This window comes from Phaenicophaeus curvirostris, chromosome 6, assembly GCF_032191515.1.
Source record: "Phaenicophaeus curvirostris isolate KB17595 chromosome 6, BPBGC_Pcur_1.0, whole genome shotgun sequence".
Lineage (NCBI taxonomy): Eukaryota > Metazoa > Chordata > Aves > Cuculiformes > Cuculidae > Phaenicophaeus > Phaenicophaeus curvirostris.
In genome coordinates, this window is record NC_091397.1 from 19503282 (window position 1) to 19526632 (window position 23351).

Sequence of the window (23351 nt, forward strand, 5' to 3'; positions counted from 1 at the left end):
GGCTTCTGAGTTGGGCAGATGTGCCTTTGCAGGATGCCGTCTGTGACTGACCACATCCTCTGTTGCAACAGAGGCAGCGAAGAAATGCTTGATGTTGGCTTTTTGGGTTTTTTTTCTTGTGCGTATGAACAGACAAGGGTAGTTTATAGGGGTGCTGCGGTCCTGCAGGAGGCTGAGCTATCAGTATGCGCTGTACGCCAGCTGAAACAGATCACTCTGCTCACAGGTTGGAGCTAGGTCAGGAGCTGTTGGCCAAGTCTGACCTCAGACAGCCCTTCTCGCTCCTGGAGGTCTCTTTATGGGAAGAGGAACTGGAAACTTGAGTAAATATTACAAAAACTGCCCAAAGTAATGACGTGTATAATTAGTTAGATAATGATTTGAATGATGGTAGGTTTTGTTTCCCAGAGGAACTGGAGATAAGTGTGAGGGTGCAAAGCGGAGCTATGGGCAGGGGATGAGAACCACCTTTCTCCTCAGACGGGTGCAGAGCTGGATTTCCTCTCTCTCCCTAGTGTTCATCTCGACCTTGTTGCTCTCCACAACTACCTAAAAGGAGGTTGTAGTGAGGTTACTTCAACCTTCTGCCCCTCTATTCCTCTCTTGTGAGACCTCATCTGGAATACTGTGTCTAGTTCTGGAATCCTCAGCATAAGAAGGATATGGAGCTGTTGGAACGGGTCCAGAGGAGGGCTACAAAGATGATCAGAGGGCTGGAACACCTCCCATACGAGGACAGGCTGAGAGAGTCGGGCTTGTTCAGCCTGGAGAAGAGAAGGCCCTGAGGAGATCTTGTAGAGACTTCGCAATACCTGAACGGGGCCTACAAGAAAGCTGGGGGCGGTCTGTTTACGAAGGCTTGTAGTGGTTGGACTAGGGGCAATGGCTATAAACTGGAGCAGGGCAGATTTAGGCTAGATCTGAGGAAGAATTTCTTCACGATGAGAGTGGTGAGGTGCTGGCGCAGGTTTCCCAGTGAAGCTGTGGCTGCCCCATCCCTGGAGGTGTTCAAGGCCAGGCGGGATGGGGCCTTGGGCAGCCTGAGCTAGTGGGAGGTGTCCCTGCCCGCTGCAGGGGGGTTGGAACTGGATGGGCTTTGAGGTCCCTTCCAACCCAAACTATTCTATGATTCAAAGTAACAAGTGATGAGAGGAAATGGCCTCGACATGGCAGGTCACATGGAAGGACTGGATATTAGGAGAAATGTCTTTGCTGAAGGAGTGGTGAGGCACTGGAGCGCGCTGCCCGGGGAGCGGCGGGGTCTCCATCCCTGGAGGTGCTCAAGCCCTCGGGGCCGGGGCTCGCTGGGCCGGCGGGGCCGGGGCCCGGCGGGACCGGACGATCTGGGAGCCCTCAGGGGCCGTTCCCGCGCGCGCGGCGGGGGCGGGGCGGGGGCGGGGCGGGGCGCGGCGCGCGGTGCGTGGCGGGCGGTGGCTCCCCCCGGCGGGGGGGGGGGGGGGGGGGGGGGGGCGGGGCCGCGGCGCGCGAGCGGGGCCATTTCAGCGCGCGGCAGCGGCGCCCAGGCCGGGATGCGCGCGGGGCTCCGCGCCTGCCCGCTCGCCGCCCGCCGCCCTCGCGCGCCCGCGGCGCTGGGGCCCTGACCGCCCCGGGCCCGCACACCGACCCGCCGCCCGGCCCCGCCGCGCCATGGCGGCCCCCGGCGGCATCGTGCCCGTCATGGCGAGTAAAACCAAGACCAAGAAAAAGCACTTCGTGGCGCAAAAAGTGAAGTTGTTCCGGGCGAGCGACCCGCTGCTCAGCGTCCTCATGTGGGGGGTCAACCACTCGGTAAGCGCCGTGCTGCGGGGCCCACCCCCACCCCGGCGTCCTGCGGGGTTAGGGGGGCTCGGTGCGGGGTGAGGGGCGACGCACGGCGATGCGGAGCTGCGGGGTGGGTCGGTGCGGGATTAGGGGCGATAAGGAGCTGCGGGGTAAGGGGGATCGGTGCGGGGTTAGGGGCGTCTGTGCGGGCCCGTGCGGAGCTGCAAGGGGGTCGGTGCGGGGTTAGGGATGGTGCGGAGCTACGGCAGGGTCGATGCGGTGAGATGCAGAACTGCGAGGGTGGTCGATGCGGGGTTAGGGACGATGCGGAGCTGCGGGGAGGTTCGATGTGGGGTTAGGGTCGGTGTAGACCTGCGGGGGGGGGGGTGTCGGTGCGGGGAGATGCGGAGCTGCGGGGTGGTCGGAGCGGGGTTAGGCTCAGGGCGGGTCTGCACGGTGCCCCGTGTCCCGCGGAGCCGCCGCGGATGCGGTGCGGGCAGCAGCGTCGCTCCGGGGGCCGGGTCGTTCCCGTATGCCTCCCGCGGGAGGGTCGGGGTCGGCGAGCGGTGCGGGGAAGCGGCGGGATTGCAACACTCGCCCTGCGGCCGAGGAGATGCTGCTGCGGAGCGGGGGGAATGGGAGCCCCGGGAACGCGTCACAGGGCTTGGGCGTTATGCTTGGGCGTTACGAGGCTCGACTCGTAGGCTTCGAGCAGATGCCGGGGCGGGTTAGGAGTGTGGAGCCCAAAGGTCACCTAAAATAAGGTATCGGGGCGGTTAAGCCGGAGATGTCTCATTTCTTACTGGTGCAAAGTCCGTACGTCCAAACGTTGGGTTTGTACGGGTCGCTTCTCGCCGCTAAAGAGCTTGTGAGAATAATTGTCTGTGTGCGATTTGAGGTTAGACTACAAATTTTGTAACGGCTTAATTAAACAGGCAGAGCAGCCTGTGGTATTGACTCGGTGTTCCTTTTGTTTTCTACGCATCCAAATCCTATGTTTTTTTTCCTTTGTGCGCGTTTTGTGGTCCTTGCCCAAAGCCTGGGGGCTGAGCATCAAGGCTAAGCGCTGTCAGACCCGCAGTAACAGCCCAGTGCCCGGAGTCATGATCTGGGGGGAGATGCTCAAACTGCACCTACCAATATGGTGAGGATGACGGAGGAGAAGCTCTAGTGAGGTTAAATAGCCTGCTTAAGATAGCCCTGGGAGCCGGTAGGAAACCGCGACAAAGGAGTCTGCGTTTCTGTAGGTCAGCAGGCAGCCGTGGTATCCTATGTCATGAACTGATAAGAAACCAGATATTTATCTACAACACAAAAAGATCTCTAATTGTAGAAGTGTGTGATATGCCAGAATTGGGCTTAAATGCATCAGTTTCCCTTCCTCTTCCTTCAGTGGCTAGCATTGTTAATAGAAAAACTCCCAAACAGGCCTCTTTAATGAAAGGAAGCAAGCTGATAATTACAGGGTAGGAGACTTCTACTGAATGGCAGTGTGCTAGCTATCGGCAGCCTCCTTGAGGAGGACAAGGGAGAAGATCCCTGAGGAAAGCGTATCTTCCTGTTGCAACAGCTCATTGCTACCTGTGTTCCTATTGGAGATACTACTACTGGCAGAGGAGAGACCTCCCTGGTGCTGTGCAAATAATACCAAAGTAAAAAGTGGCAAATGCAATACCGTACATGACTCCCACAGTCATGTATTACTGTGGTGTACAAAGTATTCCTGTTAGAAACTGTAATAAAGAAGCGCATGCAGGTAAAACTAGTCATCATAAATTAAAACCCTTTTGATGGTGGGGCTTGAAGAGTGAGCTTCACAACACACTAGGCTTGAAGAAATGCAGCTTCATGTTCATAGAAAGATGATGGTTGTACGTGTGAGTATCTGCTGTGTGTTCTGCAGTTGTTCTTCCATTTATTTAACCTGCTGCAAGGTGTGTAATTATCAATAGTGCTTTGGGCCCCATGGAAGCAAAATCCTTGTGAATGAGAGACCATAAGAATAAGTTTGCATCCAAATCTAAACATGTGTCATCTTGGCTAAGGAGAGTGTTGAAGTGTTGCAGGCTCCTTTGTTAGATGCTTACTCTGTCAGTTTATAATGCTTGATGTAGTACTGTCCAGCAAATGCGAGTAAGTGTTCAGTGTGGCCGGGCTCTCTTATCACAGGTAAGAATTTCTTACAGGAGAAATATGAATTATGTGTGTGGATTCATTAAGAATGGGAATTAAGGAGCATGAAGTTTCTTAGAAGAATATACTGAAGTCTGTAAGAGGAGGTTAGACTAGGAAATTATTGTTGAATGTAGTTCATTGTGATAGTAATTAAATAATCCTAGAATATAGTAGTAATCTGAAGAGTCATATTTAAGACTACTTTTACTGTGATGCATGTCAATTAATGAGACAATAGCAGTCTGAATCTTACCGTCTTGGGAGATAAGTATGTATTGAAACAGTGAAGCTGAGATGCAGTTCCCACATTTCTGACAGGATGTGGTGTGTATTGGAAGGAAGCACTTGATGAAGATAAAGGGAAAAGCAGATTTTTCTGCAAGCTTTTAAACTTTTTTGATCTTGGGGCCAAAATACTGCTATATTTGATAGCTGAGTTTTGGAGGATTTTCAGATTTTAAATTCAAGCTATGAAGAATTTCTGTCTAAAGAAGTTACATGAACTGTTCTCTTACATTTTCTCCTAGGACAGGACAGTTGATTCTAGAGAGGGAGATCTTGAGCACTGGTGTCTCAAAGCAGTCAGGCTTATGGCAGAGGTGCAAGTTCTTAATAGGAAAAATCTTCAGGGAGGTGTCTACTACCCAAGGTTCTTATAAATTATCTTCTCATCCAAGAAGCTGTAGGCAGGTTGCTTTAGTGGTCTCGGTGGTTTAGGTAGAAGTAGGGAGATAGCTTATGCAAAATCATACTTGGTTATGCAGTCAAATTCAGAAATCTCTTAGGAGGGCATGCGAAGGGAAAACATGTAGACATTACATAAATATCTTAAGAAGGAAGAAAATACATGCTCACATTTGGAGAGCTGTAAATTCATTTCCTAGTATGCTGAAGTACGTTGTCCAAAGAAACTTTCTGCTAAGTGAAAGCAACTGTGTCCCATTTTGTAGATGAGACTATAATACTGATGCCTTGTAGCAGCAAATGCTAATTGTCTTGTGCTTGTATCTTACAGGCATCTACATCATTAGGAGTTGATCCTATCTGTCTTTTACCCTGTGTCAAAGATGATAACCTGGCTGTGCTACTGAAACAGATAGTTAAACTCAGAGGTTACTATGACTTAAAGCTATATTTTTAGCTAGTTAACATAATTGTAATATTTCATTTACAACTAATGTTGTAAATAACAGCCTTGTTCTTACCTCCATATTGGTGCTGCTGGTGGATTCCTAATAACTGTGGGAAGGAGGAGAAGGAAGGAAGGAAGGAAGATGACATGTAACTTTTTGCCTAGAGCTTTTGGAAGTAACCCTTGCTTGTTTTGTGCGCCACAAATGAAAGCCAGATATTCTGTGTTTTCTGCAGCCTATGAAGATTGTGCCAGACACAATGATGGTGAGCTGTCTCTTGATCGTGTTGGTTGTAGGCTTCTGTTAGAAGCTTGTTAGGAAAGCTAGGATTTCATAGGTAACTAGGCTTATGTCCTTCAAAACATATCACCTACAAAAGTGGAAGAAAATTAATAGTGTTTTCTTTATTTCAAAATTATTTAAAGAAATAGACTGCTGGAGACTACGCCTACTTTGTCAACTATTAAATTGAATATATTTAGGAGATGAGAGTGAATGCCTAATGAAGTTACTGAGCATACTGTGCAAGTTAAAAAAAAAAAAACAAACAAAAACCAAAAAACCACACAACCAAACACCACTCCCCCAACCCTGGAATCTGTAATCACCATCTGTTTCTTGGATGATTACAAGCTGATCTAAAAATTTAGCAGTGCCTGACTTCTCAATGGTGCTTGCCGCTTAATGAGCGAGTGGAACAATAAGAATACATGGATCAAATTACTTTTTTTTTTCACCCCCAGCATATTGCAGAATGAGTGTTCTTTCCGTGGGTGAAGAATTCAACAGATAATAAACTCCAGGACCTTCTACAACTGCTTACATGAGGCACTGTGAGCCTTATGCTACTGTTGCACTCCTGGCAGTAATCTGGCTTGATCTTTTTAACAAAACTGGAATGACACAAGGACAGAATAATTAAAGGAGTGAGAAACATGGAACTCCTCTGTTCACCAGTGTAACTCATGGATGCATTAACTGTTAGAAGTGGTGAGAAAAAAAGACTGACAAGTAAATGCATTTTTCTCCTTCATACATGCTAGGGTGTATTTGATCATGTTAGAAAGGCTTCTCTATCTCTGTAGAAACTTACAAAATGTCTGTGTTCTTGTCCATTTTTCAGTTTGTTTTTTTCTCAGCTAGCATACTTGTCTTTCCTGTTGCAAACTTGTATCCTGACAAATACACAAATAGCTCATTTACACATGCCTGTCCTTGTGTTTTAACACAGCACTGGAAAGCTTGTTAAGTAAATGCGTATCCTCTTGGTTTGCAGCTTTGAGTTCCTCAGTACAGACTTACCTAGCCTCTCTCCAAAGAACTTCCTGTCCTGAAATGTTTTATGTTTAGGAGAATGACACTGAAAGGAGCTTGCTGAGTAGATCATTAGAAAGATGAAGCCTAAAATATTTAAAAGCTATGTTATACCCTCTGGAGTAAAATCCATTGACTTACGTTTATGGTCAATTGCTTTTAAAGAGGGGAGAGAAAAAAATCCACAAAACCAAACCCTTACAAGCAATATCTCTTGTAACTTATGGACCCAGAAGTTACCAACTCTTATACTTCTAATATGATCTTAAATGACAGTGACACTAGTGGCACCCTGAAGTTATTGAACTATAATGGTGACTCATGGCATCAGCTGTTGGCACAACAGGTTGGTTGGAAACTGAGAAAGGGAGGGCTGCTTATCAGTTACATTGTCGACTGTATTGCTAGTGTTTGTAATTGGTGAAGAATGTCACTATGGCAGTTGTGCGTTAAGCAGCTTTTCAAGATGACTGAGACAAAGATAAACTAAATTTACTGATCTTAAGGTTCACTCCAGATTTCTAGCAGTGAGCTTGAAAAACAAAGAAGCTTATTCATTGTTTAATGGAGGTGGTGGTAGACTACATGGGAGAAGGCTCTTTCTAAGAAGTAGGAAGAAACAATGTATTAACAAGCATTGATTACAGCACAGCAGATAATAAAGCAATTAGAACTATTTTAAAATAAAGTCAGCCGGGCACTCAGCCCAGATGTTTGTGTACATAGGGAAGTAGAACAGGAAGAGCTGTTTATTGAGAACTTGGGGGTTTTGGGGTGTCAAGCTCTGTGTACTGCAGAAATTAATTTCATACTGCTTTTGCAACTGAGTGGATGAAGTAGTAAAAATACAAATTGTAAATATTATGGTTGAGTTAAAGGTAGTAAATGTTTCTGCAAGTGGGAGTGGTGTTCCATGTCCCCTTTAACTGTTGAAAGGGACACATGCAATAGCTTCTGTTAGAGTTGAGGTGGGAAGGACTATGAAAAGTGCTCTGACAGCAGTTTCACAGCTATTTTCTCTGGCTTCTTCCGCTCTACATGATAAGGTGCTGCAAAGGCTAGGCTTATCTTTTGCCTATAAATTTTTTTTTTAAAACTGAGTTTCATTTAGTCTACTGGGAAGGGCTGGACGATGTTCAACAAAGCAAACAGGCAGCACAAATTTGTTTTGCTCACTCAACTTAGTCATCTTATGTGAGTATCCTGAACCAGATGCTTTAAGAAAGAGTCTTTAGGGGGTTATTTTCAAATTCCTTGCTCATTAAAGCAGACGCTTGTGTTATGCCCATTGGCTAAAGACTAGTAGATGTTCCTTCTGTAGTTTCAGGGTGACAAACTTTCTGTACTATGACAGACTCACCCCATTATGCAGTTCCTGCTATACAGTCCTGCCTTCTGCGCTTCCATGAAAACATCTTGTGCTGTGGAGTTCCATAGGGTAGCTGTACATTATGTCACTTCATGACAACTGTAGAATAAAGTGAAACTACCTTTTATTTATTGATCTTGTAAACTTGCTGGAGCTAAGCGCTCAATTATAATTGTTGTTGGCTTACAGGTGTCTTGACATCTTGAAAGGTTAGTTAACTTTGAACTATGAGGGATCTGAACAGGCTGGACCGCTGGGCTGAGTCCAATAGCATGAGGTTTAACAAGGCCAAGTGCCGGGTCCTGCACTTGGGGCACAACAACCCTATGCAGTGCTACAGACTAGGAGAAGTCTGTCTAGAAAGCTGCCTGGAGGAGAGGGACCTGGGGGTGTTGGTTGACGGCTGACTGAACATGAGCCAGCAGTGTGCCCAGGTGGCCAAGAAGGCCAATGGCATCTTGGCTTGTATCAGAAACGGTGTGACCAGCAGGTCCAGGGAGGTTATTCTCCCTCTGTACTCAGCACTGATGAGACTGCTCCTCGAATACTGTGTTCAGTTCTGGGCCCCTCACCACAAGAAGGATGTTGAGGCTCTGGAGCGAGTCCAGAGAAGAGCAATGAAGCTGGTGAAGGGGCTGGAGAGCAGGTCTTAGGAGGAGTGGCTGAGAGAGCTGGGGTTGTTTAGCCTGGAGAAGAGGAGGCTGAGGGGAGACCTCATTGCTCTCTACAACTACCTGAAAGGAGATTGTGGAGAGCAGGAAGTTTGCCTCTTCTCCCAAGTGACAGGGGACAGGACAAGAGGGAATGGCCTCAAGCTCCACCAGGGGAGGTTTAGGCTGGACATCAGAAAATATTTTTTCACAGAAAGGGTCATTGGGCACTGGCACAGGCTGCCCAGGGAGGGGGTTGATTCACCTTCCCTGGAGGTGTTTAAGGCATGGGTGGACGAGGTGCTGAGGGGCATGGTTTAGTGTTTGATAGGAATGGTTGGACTCGATGATCCAGTGGGTCTCTTCCAACCTGGTGATTCTATGAGGTTTTAAAGGCTTGAAAGAAGTATATGTTCATCATCATTTTCTTCTGACTTCTAAGTGATCAAATGCTGTTGTGGGTAATGGTCTCCAGTATGAAGTAATTATTTTATGTTTACTCCCGAGGACTATTTGCACATTTTTTCACCTTTTTTACTTCATGCTTTATATGTAGATGCCTAACAAAAGTTGCTATTTCTCTTCATAATTTTCACTGTTGTTAAAGCACGTGTTTGCAGTTTGCAAAATAGCTGAAGCAGCCTAAGAAATTGCTGCCTTGGCTCTGGTATGGTAATGACAAACCCTGTTTTCGTGGTCTCTATGCCGGTATGTGGTGGAATGGGTCAGCTTTGAATTGTTGAGATGGTAACTTCTTGCACATGGCTTGCTATGTGAACATCTGTCTTGTGGTCTTCCTATAGAGCCTGGGCTGTTCGATAATAAGTTAATTAGTTTTGCCTTGAGAGATTGCTTAATAAGGGTGTTGTGAAATTTGTTTGAAGTATCTGAATGCTGTAGTGATGGATGTCACAAACTGAAAAGATCAGCTTTATTTTCAGAGAGTGAGGTTGAATAGTTTGTGGTGTAAATACTTATGGCCATACACCTTTTAGAGTACTTAATTTTCATCAGACCTAGTGAACAACTACCTTGTGTATTGAGGCAAGATAATTAGTCTAATCCAGCTCTTTTGTGTGCATTGCAAGTTCCCAAGGCAACCTTAATATTCTTAACACAGCTGTGAGTATATTCATGATCCTTTTAGTTTGTAAGACAAAGCTGAAAAAGTCACATTCCCTTCTGTGATGTTGTTAGGAAGCTCCTTGGTGAGGCTGGGACTTCAAGCAGCTGTAGGGAGATTCTCTAACTTGTTTCATCTTCCACTTTTTCCAGTCTCCCTCTTGATGTCTTAGTCAACTGTTGTCATCACTCACAACTCTGCTGTTCCTGTGTTTGTATTTTGTCAATCAAGTCTCTGCCGTTCCAGTCTTCCTAGTTAACAAATTCAGTCATATCTGTTTTCCTTTTTAGTAATTACACGGCTCCAAAGTAATAATCCAGCAAAAATAATACTTTCTGAGGAATTTTTAAATAGACTGTAATTCACCGAAGTTGATCATCCAGCCGTGCAAATGTGTGCTGTGCCAGCAGAAAGAACATGAGGCAAAATAACTTGTTTGTAAGGAGGTGCCAGCCTGAGCTGTCATAAGGTTAATCAAACCACAGCCTCTGTAGTATGGAAGCCAGGTAAAGCTGCAGCTGCTGGACTTGTTTCCAGTCCTTGTCAGTGATCTGTTCCTGTGGTAAATTCATTTGGGGAGATGTGCTAGAGGAAAAACTAATGTAGAAGTGAGTAGGGCAGAATTTTTAATACCACACCAGCCCATGTCTACCAGTTTCAGATGAGACTGAAACGTGTACTTTAAGGTGAGTTTTTATAGTTGCTTAGGTTGGTTGAAAGGACTCTGATAGCTCTGTGTATGCTTTCACTGGTCAGTGCTCTTGTTTCTGCAGCTCAATTTCATATTTGGTAGTTCGGAGCTCATGGCTGCTCATAGTAAAAAACCACTTATTCTCACTGTGGATTCTGCACTTTCAACAGAGACCTTTCTCAACTATTTTAACCTTTTGAAATGGTCGTGTGTTTTGTAAAAGACAGTAATGTTTATATTGTACCTATTGGTTTTTGGGCATCTCTTCAGTCTTGGTCTTTCAAATGTGCTGAACCATCTAACCTCATAATTTGCCTGTCCAGTTAGAGAATAAATGTCTTCAGGAAAGTTGTAATGGCTTCCCAGAGGCTGAAATTTTTGAAGTTGTGTTTGGAGGTAAATGCCAACATTTGGAAGGCCTTCTAAAGAACAGTAATTCTTGAGAATCCTACCTTAAGTGTTTGGGGTCTTTTTTGTAGGATATCGAGCTTGTGACTCTAGCAGTTACTGGGTTTTGGGAGGTTTTCTGGAAGAGGGAGAGAGGAAGATACCCAACTTAGTTAGCCTAAGACCAGTCAAATTGTTACCTTAGTAACAATTTTATTATCCTGAACTGAAACTGAGCAATATCTGATTAGCTTGTGGGGCCAAGCTTCAATAATTGTTATTAAACTAGTAGTACTGATATAATGCCCTTCATCTGTGGCATCTGCTGTTGCAAAGTAGGCTTAAAGCTGTTTTGGAGAGTTTAATTCAGCTTTGATCATGTTGCCCAGTGTTTTGTAGAGCCTTGCTAAATCATTTAGGTACCAAAACCAGGCAGGTACAGACAGTTCTGATGTTGTGGTGTTGCTGGTTGTATTTTTGTTTGGTGCACTTGTTTTCTTTCTCAACCATGTAAGGTCTCTGTAGTTAGAGAGCATGTGCTGGCATTACGGTGTGATGTGGGTTCTGGATGATTCTAACAGAACTTTCTAGAGGAGCTCAGAGAGAAGTACTGTTTAAGTATGTAATTATCAGAGCCTTTACAGTGTATAAATCTGTTACGTTTGCCTGGAACAGGACACAAATTGCAAGATTAACATTAGAAATGCAAAGTTGTAATTCTATCCTTCCTGCTGCAATCTTTCTGACTGTTTGTATTTTGATCTGAATCAAGAGATGGCTTGGGGAGACAAAATTGCAATTTGCCAAGAATTGAGAAGGCAGTTGAGTGAGACATGGGGTATCTGTTTTTATTTTTAATTTAGGTTTTGAAGTTATGATCCTAATACTGCTTTTTGCCATTTTTAAAATACAGGGCTAGGGGTAGACAAGGTTACTTTTGGCTTCAATGTAATTCTGAGAAATGTGGCACAGATGCATCCAGGCTAGCAGTTGTAAAATTTGCCTCTGAGTATCCCTGTTTCATGAATTATTGCATGATTTATTTTTTTCTTTTTTTACAAATAATGAAAACAATCACCAAGATGCTGTTTAGACAGATCTCTCCTCAGGACTTTGTACTTATGTACTATTCTGTTACTAGGTGGGGTTCTGTACCTTTTCGAGTCCTGAAAGAAAAGTGTGGTATCTTCCAGGCCTATTCAAACAGCCTGCATAAAGATGTGTAACTCCAGTTTTAAAGATGATATGCAAATTAGTTTTTGAGTCATAAAGTACATATCTGAGACTGCCTGCTCCAAGTAGTAATATTTAAAGGTTTACACTTGAAATATAATTATTTTTACGGTAAGGCCTTGAAGGGGAAGTACTTATCAACATATTCTGTCACAGTTGGCTTTTGAAAATCCCTAGTTGTCTTTCTCAAGCTGACTTCACTGGAATGCCCATACCCAACCTCCTCAGTCACCACAAACTTGCAGTTAGAGGGCTCGGGACTGACTCACTTGCACCAAAATGCAATGTCGGATGCTCAGTGAGGTGCAGCAGCTGGGCAACTCTCTCATGCAGCAGCTTGGGACTGATGCGGACTAGGATTTCCCTGCTGCTCTTGATGTTTCCCCTGCTGTGGTAATAATAAGATTAGCAGGGGAGGACTGAAGAGAAATTTTCTGGTATAATTATTCTTTTAGGTCTTAAGCAGAATTGTCAGATTAGTGATGTTTTCAGTATGACTCATGATTCACTTGCAATGTATGATCTGTATACCAGTCTCCTCCTATGCATGCTCAGTGAACAGGACCAAGCAAATGGGGAAAAGCTCTTGGGATATTCCCCAGGCCCACAGAAAATGAGTGGTAAAACTAATTTACAGAAACAGTCTTAGTGCTTGTTGAACAAACAAGTGTACCAGGTTGCCGGCAAAAAGCATTGCAACCACTGTTTTCAGAACATCTTGCCCATATCTGTGGATGCAGGGAGTCCCTGATACAGCAGTTTCTCCAGCTGTTATTTTGGGCTTCAGCTGATGCAACAATGCTGCTTTCTCTTTCCTACCTATGGCTGCAGGCAGTTATAGCTGGCTATTTCTTTTGAGTGAGCAAACATCCTTTGGGCTATGTTGGCTCAGGGATGATAATAGGATTCAGATGTCTCTGGGGTCACAGAATCCTGCACTCCTTGCCTATCTATCCTCAACTTCTGTTGCAGTACATCAAAGCAAAACAGTACCAAGATCTTGAGCATCTTGAATCTTGCTAGTGCTCTATGCCTTTTCCGTGATGGGATGGTGGTGCATTTTCTCCTTTTCCACAACATCTTTCAATACCACTTGTCAGAGGTTCCTCTGCCCTCCCCTGCACAACAATCACCTGTGGTGAGTGTTTTTATTTCACTCTCCAAGCTGATTACTCTTCAGGTATAATTTTTGTACTTGCTACATCTTTCAGAGAAGGTACATCGCAAGCTTCTCCTTGGGTGTCATTTGGCAGGATTTTTTAATACTCTTATCTTGTTGTGGAAATCTCCCAGGCTTTTGTACTCAAGTCATCAACTTGTTTAATTTTCCTGTGAATGACTTCCTAAGATGTTCTGGTTGAACATGACTTGCTTCACAGTTAAAGGCTGAGCACTTAAGAGTTTACTGAAAGAGCCTAGAAGTAGTGGTTTCTCCTGTGTGATGTTGTTTACCTGAAACATGAAGGTCCGTTAGGATGTGAATGGTGGTGACTCTTACAATGGGCTTGTTCTTGCCAACTAATCTGGAGTGATGTGCCTGAGGTCTTGTTCATACCACTATGAATGCCCTTCAAAATGCAGAGATCCTTACTTGGCGTGTAAAAATACTTGTTTAAGTGTCTTAAGAGTTATTTGGAGCAGGAAAAAAATTCCTCTTGTTTGGTTTTGTCATAGTATACCATACTATTTTTGTGGCAGCACAATGCTGAACAAAAGTTCAGAAAAGTTTAATTAAGAACAGGTGGAGTTGAGGAGTATAGAAATACGAGGTATAGCTGGCAGACAGTAATTCAGTTAAGTATGCTGCGATGTGCCTATGCTTACCTCTATAGCAAGGCTAAAAGTAATTTTAAAACTGTATTCATAATTTAAGGGAACCTATATTACTTTATTTACGAAGTGGAATTAAAATGTCATTATTTAATGTGTGTTACTTTCTAGACATCCTGTAGTCAGCTGGTGGAAAATAGCACTTGAAGCTGAAGTAACTTGCTTTTATTTGTGGTGTCATGTGGATACCTTTTTGAACTGAAGACATAATCCAGGAGACTTGTCACACATAAGCACATAACTAATGTTTTAGGTTTGCTTGTTCTTCAGTTAAACTTGTTCTGACCAGTATTAGCCCTCGATAATAAGCAAAAGGAGAAGGAACCTGGATCACCTGTCTTGCTGATGGACTCATGTATAGCCTGTTCCTCCAAAAATGGGCGGGGGTGGGGAGGGGGGAAAGGTGTTTGATGTGTTCTGTGAACATTGGATTTACTGGTCAAAGGCTTTGGAAAAAAAGGTTAACTTAGACCAACTCATTTTTGGCATGGCAAGCATACTTAAAAAAATAAACCTAGTTTGTTTAAGGAAGGACATAGATTTGGTTGCATACAGTTCTTAAGACTAAAGTCATATAGCTCCTTATCTAGACAAGTATTTTTGCTGCAAAAGCTTTCATGATTTTCTTCACCTGCTACTGAAAACTGACTCAAATAGTGGTGCAAGTTGGCTTGGATCACTTGGACAATGAAATTTAATGTTCTGTCTTCAAGTAGATGAAAGAAGCCACAGAGTGATGTGGTAGTGAAGCATGATCCTTGAGCTACACATTCTCTGCTACTCAGCATTGCTTGCCTAGCTGACTAGTTTGAGCTCAGAATTGGTTGGTCACATTCCTGCTTAGCTGTGTTTTATGCCATTTCCCACTTATTTGATAAGACTTAGGAAGTGAATCCTGTTATAAGTTATTGTTGTGCCACCACCCATGCCATGCAACTCTAAGGGATTCAGCTTTCCGAGTAGTACAGTCTGTATCTGAAGCTTTTCTATGTGATTCCTGTGCACCGTATCTTTTCCATACCAGATTGTAATATGGGCTAATAATTGTCTGGGTAGTCATGTTTTTCCCTCTCCTCATGTGCTTGACATGACAAATAATTAAAATATAATCGTGCAGGTTGTAACCATGTAGGCACTTAGTTTATGCAAAAAGTACTTAGTTTATTCTTGACTGTTGAAATGTATTTAGTCTGGGATTGCTAAACCCTGTTGTAGCATTGTTGTTGACAGTTGTGCCATACAGCAATCTCTCTACAATTTGTGCCCAACTTCTTAATCACTCTTGGAAAAACATGCATGTGTCTGACAAAACTAACTTCCATTTATTTTTAGCCAAGTTTTTAGATATATCTAATGGCTTAGAGCTTGAGTTAGGGTGGGCAAAAGGGTCTTGTCTGACCTGCATTTTGTGTTCTTTGGGATCATTTTGCCATAACAGCTCTTCCAAACTAAGGCTTCAGAGAACATTTTTCAACAAGCCTGGCAAACCAGGAATGAAAATACTCAGCTTTTAGACTCCTTGAACATAAAATAAATAGTGTGCAGTGAGTCATAGCACTACCACTGCATAACTGAGGGGAGCTTGCAATTTTTTCATATTTTAACTTCTTTTGTTTTAGAAAAAGACTGGTCAAAAGATTGATATCACTGAATTTTACTGTATCTTCTAGGACAGAACAGCTGATTTCCTGCCTAATTAACCTATCACTTCATGAAGTGTGTTCAAAAGCCTTGATCATGTTCATTTGCATAAGTAGTGCAAGGAGGAAAGTGCTCTAGAGAATCTGACTGGGGCTTCTAGTGGAGTTAGCAGGATTTGCTGTTGCACTAACTACCTGTTTCACAGCTTCCTCTGAGCAGACGACTTTGCACCCACCCTGGAAAGCCGTGTTAAATGAAACAGCAATAGAAATGCAGTCCAACAAATCCAGCGTAGAGCACTGGTCCTGGGCTGGTCATTATGGCTGCATTACAGGCAGTGAAATTTGCTCTTAAAAGTGTACAAGGATCATGTGCATGTCTATGAAATTTTGGAAGGATAATTGCGACCATGAATTTGAATTAAACAAATAGTGCAAGATCGCTTCAAAGCTGAATTAAGCTAACAGCTTACAGAAACTGTCCACGATGTTGTTAATCATGTTCAGCTTCCCAGGCTATGACTGCAGAACAGTTGCATTGCTTTAATGGAAATGTAAAATATTTCTTTTGTGAATATAAACATCATCTACGCAAGTGATGTTTTCTTTGTCACTTGGCTCCAACACTATTAAACTGAAGGCATTTAATCTCGTTAACTTTCTGCAGTGATTTACTAATGAACTATTTCAAGTATTTATTACCTTTTTTCTGTTTTTCCCTTCCAAGGGGTACTTAAGGTCAGGAAGCCTGAAATGGCTAACTCAAAGCCAGTAATGCAATGCTCTCAAAGATTTCCAGAAATCTAAAGCTAATGTTGTACCTTCCCTCTCTGTCTGGAAGGGGGTGAGTGTTTTCTAGGACAGAGGGGAATTTTGTTCGGGAATTTATGTATGTGGTTTTGGACAGAGTTATGTTTCTCTGATTTCTGGCCAAGTTGTTAAAGGCATGATGGCTTTGTCATCAGAGTGGGCAGCTGTGATGGAGCAGTGGTGCAAAGGGGTGGTCCTGCCTAAAACATCACCTTCTCTTGGGCTTGGGAGAGCCCCTTTACCAGCAGTGTGAGTGTGGTTTGGTGGTCAGCCAGGGCAGCTGCATCTCCTGCCATAAATTAATCCTTTCTGGAGGCAGCAAAGGAGGAGCAGAAAGGACAGGGAAAGGAAGCAAGTTGCTCCTGTTTAAAATAATGAGCTAAATTACTTCTCTTTAGGGACTTCTTAAGTGGGCAAGATAGCAGACTGGGAGCTGGGCTGTGTGATTCCTTGCAGAAAGAAGACTAAATCTCTATCTAAGCGTGCTGTGAACCCAGTCCTTTGGTGGGCTGTGTTGTTTTCTCTCCCTTCAGAGAGGCTGGTGACTTAAACTTGAGGGGGGAGGGGGGAAGAAATTGTATCCTTTTTTCCATGCCTACTCTTCCCCTCTATTTTTGAACATGCATCATTTACACTTTTGTGGCTGTGTCTCTTTCTGGCCTAGGGTTGTGTCTTAGTAAATCTTTTCCCTGAGGGACACCTTATGCTTGATCTGAATAACACTTTGCCTGATAGATAGTGCTGTAGTAGCTTGTTTGCACCTACATGTCTTTAGGGGATCTGATTATATGGTCCTAGTAGGAGTCTTGGAAGGGATAACTGCAACTTAGGTTGAGTTTAACATGTTACTTCGCTTTTTCCTCCTTTCACCGCAGCAGGAGTTGTTGGTCTTGGTCCTACTCTTTCCTTTCTTTTTTTCCCCTGCTGTCCTCAGTATTTTACCCTTGGCCAAGCTGTTTAACTTCTCAATTCAGCAGGAAAAAGATCTGTCTTGGGAGGATATACTTCTAGGAAATTAATTGGTTTCTGGTGGGATCTGACAAATACCAGAGCCAGTGCAAAAAGAGCAGGCAGAACTGCCTGGCAGGATGCAGGGAGAGCTGTGCATTGAGTCAGTGCCCCTCATGATGGGAGTGAGCTGTTGGATTTAGGGTCTTGCTTCCTTTCAGGCTCATGCTTTTCAGTTTTAGCTTTGCTTATACTTGGTATGCTTATAAACTCTCACAGAAGTACTGTTCTATAGTTGTCTTGAGCAAGCAGGTATAATATTTACCTGGGCAAAAATGTAAGAGGACTTTACTTGAAATGACTTTTTTGTGCAGCTACAGTGTGCTGCTGTGTTTTGTGTAGTAAATCTAGTAGTTAACTGGCTTACTAAAAAAAACTCTTCTGCATCTACTGGGTTTCAACACACTGTTTTAAATTGTCTTTGTTCAGAAACTGACATTAAGTCTCTTATTGCTGCCACTCCAACAAAAGATGTTCCTCAAATTCAAGGGTTTCTCACCCTGTTTTCTTATGTGGTCTTTCTTCTAAACTGTGTCCCATCAGTACAAATTGCAGCAGATCAGTAGCACTACCTGTGGCGTAAGGTAAAGGGATAAATAACTGATCAAGCCCTTCTCAACTGTCTGTAGCTTTAATAAAAGGAGGCCCAGTTCCTACTGCTTCGTTTATGCTGGCTCTAGTATTTGTCTGATCATCCAGTAAATCAATTCAGCTTGCTAAGAGACCAGTGACTAATCTGGCAAAAAGTCTGTGTTTTGGGCTTTTGTTTTGTTCTCATTTTTGCTGGGTTCAATGGCTGAATCAACTTGCTTTCTGATTGAAGGGGATGGTAGAGAGTGGGAGAGGAGGTGAGGCTGTTCCTGCTTGCCAAGTGGCAAACAATGTAATTCAGCTCAGCTGTGAAGCAAAAGGCTGGAAACTCACAGCCGGAGCTGATCTAACTGCTGAGTACTGGTTGGGTTGCCCTCCACCAGCTGAGCTCAACAAAGGGCCAGTAAAGTGCCAGAGGGGTAGCAGGCTGGATCCTGCCCTCAAGTTGGCTTAGACTGCCATGGAGATATAGTCAGATGATGAGCAAAATTTAACACTGTAGTGCTGCATTGTGTTGTATAGCGGTCTTTTGATTTTGAAGCAGGTATTCTGACAATGAGTATTTTATGCTATTACATTTCCATACATTAAACCTGATACCTGGCAGTGCTTATGTATTAGTGTGCTTTCAAGACCTGATTCTAGGCTATGCATGAGCTATGATACATATAATTTATGCAAGTATTGCAGCTCTTTAATGATGCAGGTCTCAATGTGGGCCTGAGGACTCTACAAAGGTGAGTTTACTCCATATAGGATGTGTGTATCAAATACTTTGAGAGTCTTCTGGCCCGTCTACTGAACCAGTGTTATGTTTTGGGAGTTAAGTTTTCTCCCCTGCTTCCCTTTCTACTGTTGCTTCTGCAGGAGTTGTTTCAGTCATGACTATGTGCCCCCCCCCCCCCCTTTTTTTTTCATAACCTGGATGTTCTCTGATACTTTGGATCAATAAAATATTATCATCTGGAGGTCTCCAGAGAGAATTGTGACTGCATGTGACCTCATTGCTCTCTACAACTACCTAAAAGGAAGTTGTGGAGAGGTGGGTGCTGGCCTCTTCTCCCAAGTGACAGGGGACAGGACAAGAGGGAATGGCCTCAAGCTCCACCAGGGGAGGTTTAGGCTGAACATTAGGAAAAAATTTTTCACAGAAAGGGTTGTTGGGCACTGGCACAGGCTGCCCAGGGAGGTGGTTGAGTCAACTTCCCTGGAGGTGTTCAAGGGACGGGTGGATGAGGTGCTGAGGGACATGGTTTAGTGTTTGATAGGAGTGGTTGGACTCGATCCGGTAGGTTCTTTTCCAACCCGGTGGTTCTATGATTCTAAGTATATTCTGATGTTCATGGGAGATGTAACACTCCACAGCTTTCTCTGTATGTGGCCAAAGTAGCTTCTCTAATTTTGATGTTGTATCATAAAGACTTTTAGTTATTGTGATTGATTTTAATATTTCCTCCTTGTTTCAGTGTTTTCTGCACAATGGTGTTGTAAGAGCTATGTGTTAATGCATGGCAAGGCTCTGAGCGCTAGGCTTGAATAAGGCTTTTGGACAAGAATTTTGACGCTTGACTCTAGTATACTTGTCAATAGCACTCGTAAGTGCTTGAAATTTCATTTTATCTCCATGGGTTAAATTTCATATTTGAGTTCAAATTTGTGTGCTAGCTATAGTTTGTTCATGTTAGATATCACTAGTGTTTTGCTTTCCTGTGGTTCAGGAAGCTGGAAATCAAGGGTTAGTAGCATGTCTGCAGAAGGTGCCAAACCTATTTGAAATGTAGGTGACATTAAGTATGTCTGACTATATGTCTAAAATGCAAATGTATTGGTGGTGAGGTAGACAGCTACTTTTTATGTGCAACAAGAGAAAATTGTAAATACTATACCAAAAATGGAGAATGTCACATTCAAATACTTCCTTGTAATTTCAAGGGACTTAAAATGCAATCAGTGGTCTTGGCAGATGGCCAAGGGCACAGACGGCTGCTGGAACTCTTCCAGCTGCTAATGGAGTATGGATTCTGATTAAATTTAACTGTGGCCACTGAATCTTGATCTGCATGTTTCTGAATGTGTTAAAATGTGTTTTTGTAACTATTATTTCATTTAAAAATATATTTTAATACTCGGAGAAAGCTCTCCAATATCCTCGCACAGATCTCTTCTATATGTTAAGCACTGTAAAGATCGAAACATCACTGTTAGCGAACTGCATCCTCTTGTTCACATACATTGCATTTTCTGGGGCTCAACTATAAAAAGCAGCTGTTGCAAAAGCTTTAAAATATTTTTGTTGCCAGCCTCAAATCCTTCCAAGAAACACTTGCTGCATTAGCTATGTGGAGTCTGTTCTATTGTTGACATAATTAACTGGTTAAAAAAAAATCAAATCTAATATACTGTGGTGGATGGGACCTTTGACAAGACTTCAGGCTTGTATTTTGGACACAGGCATGCTGGATCAGTTGCCTGCTCATCCGTTTTGCTACAGCTGCCATGGTTGCAAAGAAAAAGAATGACAGAGCAGTCCTTCATACTTCCAAAATATTGTGGTGTACAGAAGGACATAGTAAAACAAGTGGTAGGATGAGGTTTTTCTTTTAATTTTTAATTCGGAAGAAATGAGGAATTTCTTAAGCCTCTAATCCCAAAAAGTAAATACATAAGAATTCCAAGGTTAATGGCAAAAACTAATTTAGGTCAAGTGATTTCTGTTAAAAATACTTACTAAGGCTTTTTACTTTGATACAACTAGTTCGGGAGAAGGGCAAAGTAGATTACTGCGGGATTTGTATGAGTCCTGGTATGATCATACGGAGTAGGTGACTGTATATTGGATTAGTTCAGCTCTTGGTGTAGAAGCACGTTAGGATTTTTTTTGCGTTAGAGGGTTGTCAGGTCAAGAAGTCAATCTAATTGAATTCATGAGCGATAAAGGGTGAGGTAGTACTTTCTGTGGAAAACATCTTGGACAACTGATGCAAACCCATAACTGCATGAGTATGTACAAAATGAATGGCTATGCCTTAGTAAACTTGTGATGAAGTCTTTGAGAAGGCGCAAAAAGGCTGTATCTGTAAAGTCAGCCACTGGAATGATTTGAGAATTTCTTTTGGTTCTTGCTTAGGTGATTTTGTTTTAGAGTGGTGTTTCACAGTACTGAAGGAATGACAAGACCAGTTCACAGACACTAAAACCTATCTATGTGACATCACTGCAGTTACATTACTGCACTGTAAAATTATATATTACTAATAGGGAACAATGTTAAGTGTTATTACATTATTGTGTCTGTTATGTTATTATAGAGGTCTCTGAATTCCAAATAAATGGGCCTTTGTATTATGTAGAGGAGCTAGGAGAGTTAAATTATCTTGAGACTAAAGCAATTAAAACTAAGACTAAAGCTAAGGGAGTTAAAACTAGGGAGTAATATGCTGTACCTCACTGAAAAAACTTAAGGTTACATGAGTTACTAGTTATTGTGATGTGGTGAGTATTGGATGCATTTATTTCAGGGTGTTTTAAAGCCAATATTCTACTTCTAGTCTGAGGAAATATTGAGTATGTGGAAGTCAAGTGTGAATGACAGTTGGGTGTTAAGTATGCCAAGTACTAAAGTCTAATTTAAAACACTGGATTTGGTGGAAGACTGAAATAAAAATCAAATTTATTTTTAGTATTTCTGAACCTCCATTGTGCCTTGTGGGTAAAAAGGTCCTGCCTTTACATGCTGGAACTACAAGGTAAACTGTTTTGAAGTGCGTTAGCCTCATTCTAAGCACAATTAGTCCAGAAATTGATGAGAGAACTAATTTTATAGGTAACGCAAATTTAATGTTGTGTTGTAAATTGTAGATCTTTATCTCCTTTGTATGAGAAGTGATGCTTAGTCTGCAGCCTTTGTGTGGGTGAAGCGTCAAAATCGAGACTGCATAACAGTTCAGGTCTTTCTGGTTCTTGTAGACTTTTAACTGTTGTCGTTCAGCACAAGTTTTTGTTTCTAATTTGAATGTGACTTCGTAGTGTTTCTTATGTAAAGGCTTCTATACATAAGATGATAGTTACTTGTCAGTACAACTTGTGTGCATGATATGCGCAAACTAACACCTAAAATGGGGGGAAGAACAGCTCTTGTATGTAGTTACATTATTTTTTTCCAGGAGAGTTTCACCTACTTGTTGAATCAGAACTGACCCTTTTAAAGCTGTCATGGTGTATTGGGTATATCTAACAGGTCACTGAGTAGATAACTCAAAGCACTCCTCTATTGAGCTAAGATGTTGAAGGGGAAGCAAATGTGTATTTAGGATCATATAGTGCTTTTCTAACTAAGTACTGTTTCTTAATGTAAATATCATCATTGTTTAATATGTTCAGTGTTGTTTTTTCAAATCCTGTATGTAACTCCTGTTTTGAAAACAACCTGGGGACTCTTCCTGTCTCCCCTCATTTGAGCTCCAACCTAAAAAATAGTTTGATGCTTCTCCAAGGTGGCAATTTCTTTGGGTTGTGGAGCATCTTCTATTCCTACATATTCTGCCTTCAGAATACCTGTGAAGTGATATTCTCCAACACATATAGAGTCCAATGTCTCTTTTCAAAAACATCAGCTTGCAGGAAGCAGGGGGTTTGGCTGGTTCCACTCCCTCCTCTCTCAAAAAGACTGAAAAGAACAGTATACCCAGGTCCCATGGGACAATACACATGAAAGGATCAGGTTCAAGATAAGCAGTTACTAGTTCCTTCAGCTCGCAATCTGTATAAATCTTATCTGCAAACGTAAATATGGCAAATGGCTGCTGAAAGTGGTCTTAAGTCTGCTCCCTCCTGGACTTCCATCTATTTAAACCAAACCTGACTCACTTGATTTACTTTTTTTTTTGACTAGTTGTCTCCTTTTGTACAATACTGGGACCAAGTCTTCTCTGCTGGAGGCTTGGCTAGTGAATGCATGGCTGCAAAATGAGGAGCAGTGCTACCCTTCTAGGATCTGTGGCACACTGGTCAATAGTAGGAATGCCATTAGAAGGTTGACTTATATTAGAAGGAAAATATTTACATTAGTCGATTCTTGTACTGGCAAAGAGATGATGTGGGTCTCAGGAGCTGCAGAGCATTGGGCACAAGTGGTTTGACAGCAGTACTTGATTACCAGCCAGTAATGAATGCAAGCAGTTCTCCCCAGCTGGAGTTCTTGTGCACTGGCTGGTTCTAGTGCAAACTCTTAATTTAGCCCTGGCTCTGGTACCTTCCTGCTGTGTTGCAGCCTCTGGAGCTTTTTTGTTTGTGGTGTGTAGGAGGGGTTTTTTTTGTGATGATGGAGGTATTTTTGCCTTTGTTTCAGAAGGCTGAAAAGAATGGTTCAGTTCTTCTGCCTTTGGCTGTTATACTTGGGAATCTTTAATCTGTATTTTAAAGCTCTTCTGGTTGTGAAGGAATTTATCCAAGGCAGAAAGCGAGAGATCAGCTGCCTCCCACCCCTCCTACACACTTCCCGTACATGAATCTTTTACACAAGTATAATTCCTCAATACTTCATCCCTCTCTAGGCTCTGCTTCTATGGGAGAGCCTGACTGTGGTTTCCTCCAAAGCTGCATCTTTAATAGAGAACAAAATAGGTAGCTTTATCATT

General features: G+C 42.9%; 1 protein-coding gene across 2 annotated transcripts in view; it reads left to right on the forward strand.

Annotated features, from left to right (window-relative positions):
- The first annotated feature begins 1614 nt into the window (after window positions 1-1614).
- PIP4K2A (phosphatidylinositol-5-phosphate 4-kinase type 2 alpha) overlaps window positions 1615-23351 on the forward strand; it is a 114199-nt gene continuing 92462 nt past the window's right edge. The window contains exon 1 of one of the 2 annotated variants that reach the window (XM_069859499.1): window positions 1615-1788. In XM_069859499.1, the coding sequence (XP_069715600.1) occupies window positions 1648-1788 (141 nt within the window). In that variant the 5' untranslated portion in view covers window positions 1615-1647. The remainder of the gene's footprint in view (window positions 1789-23351) is intronic. The other variant, XM_069859498.1, reaches the window with a different exon arrangement.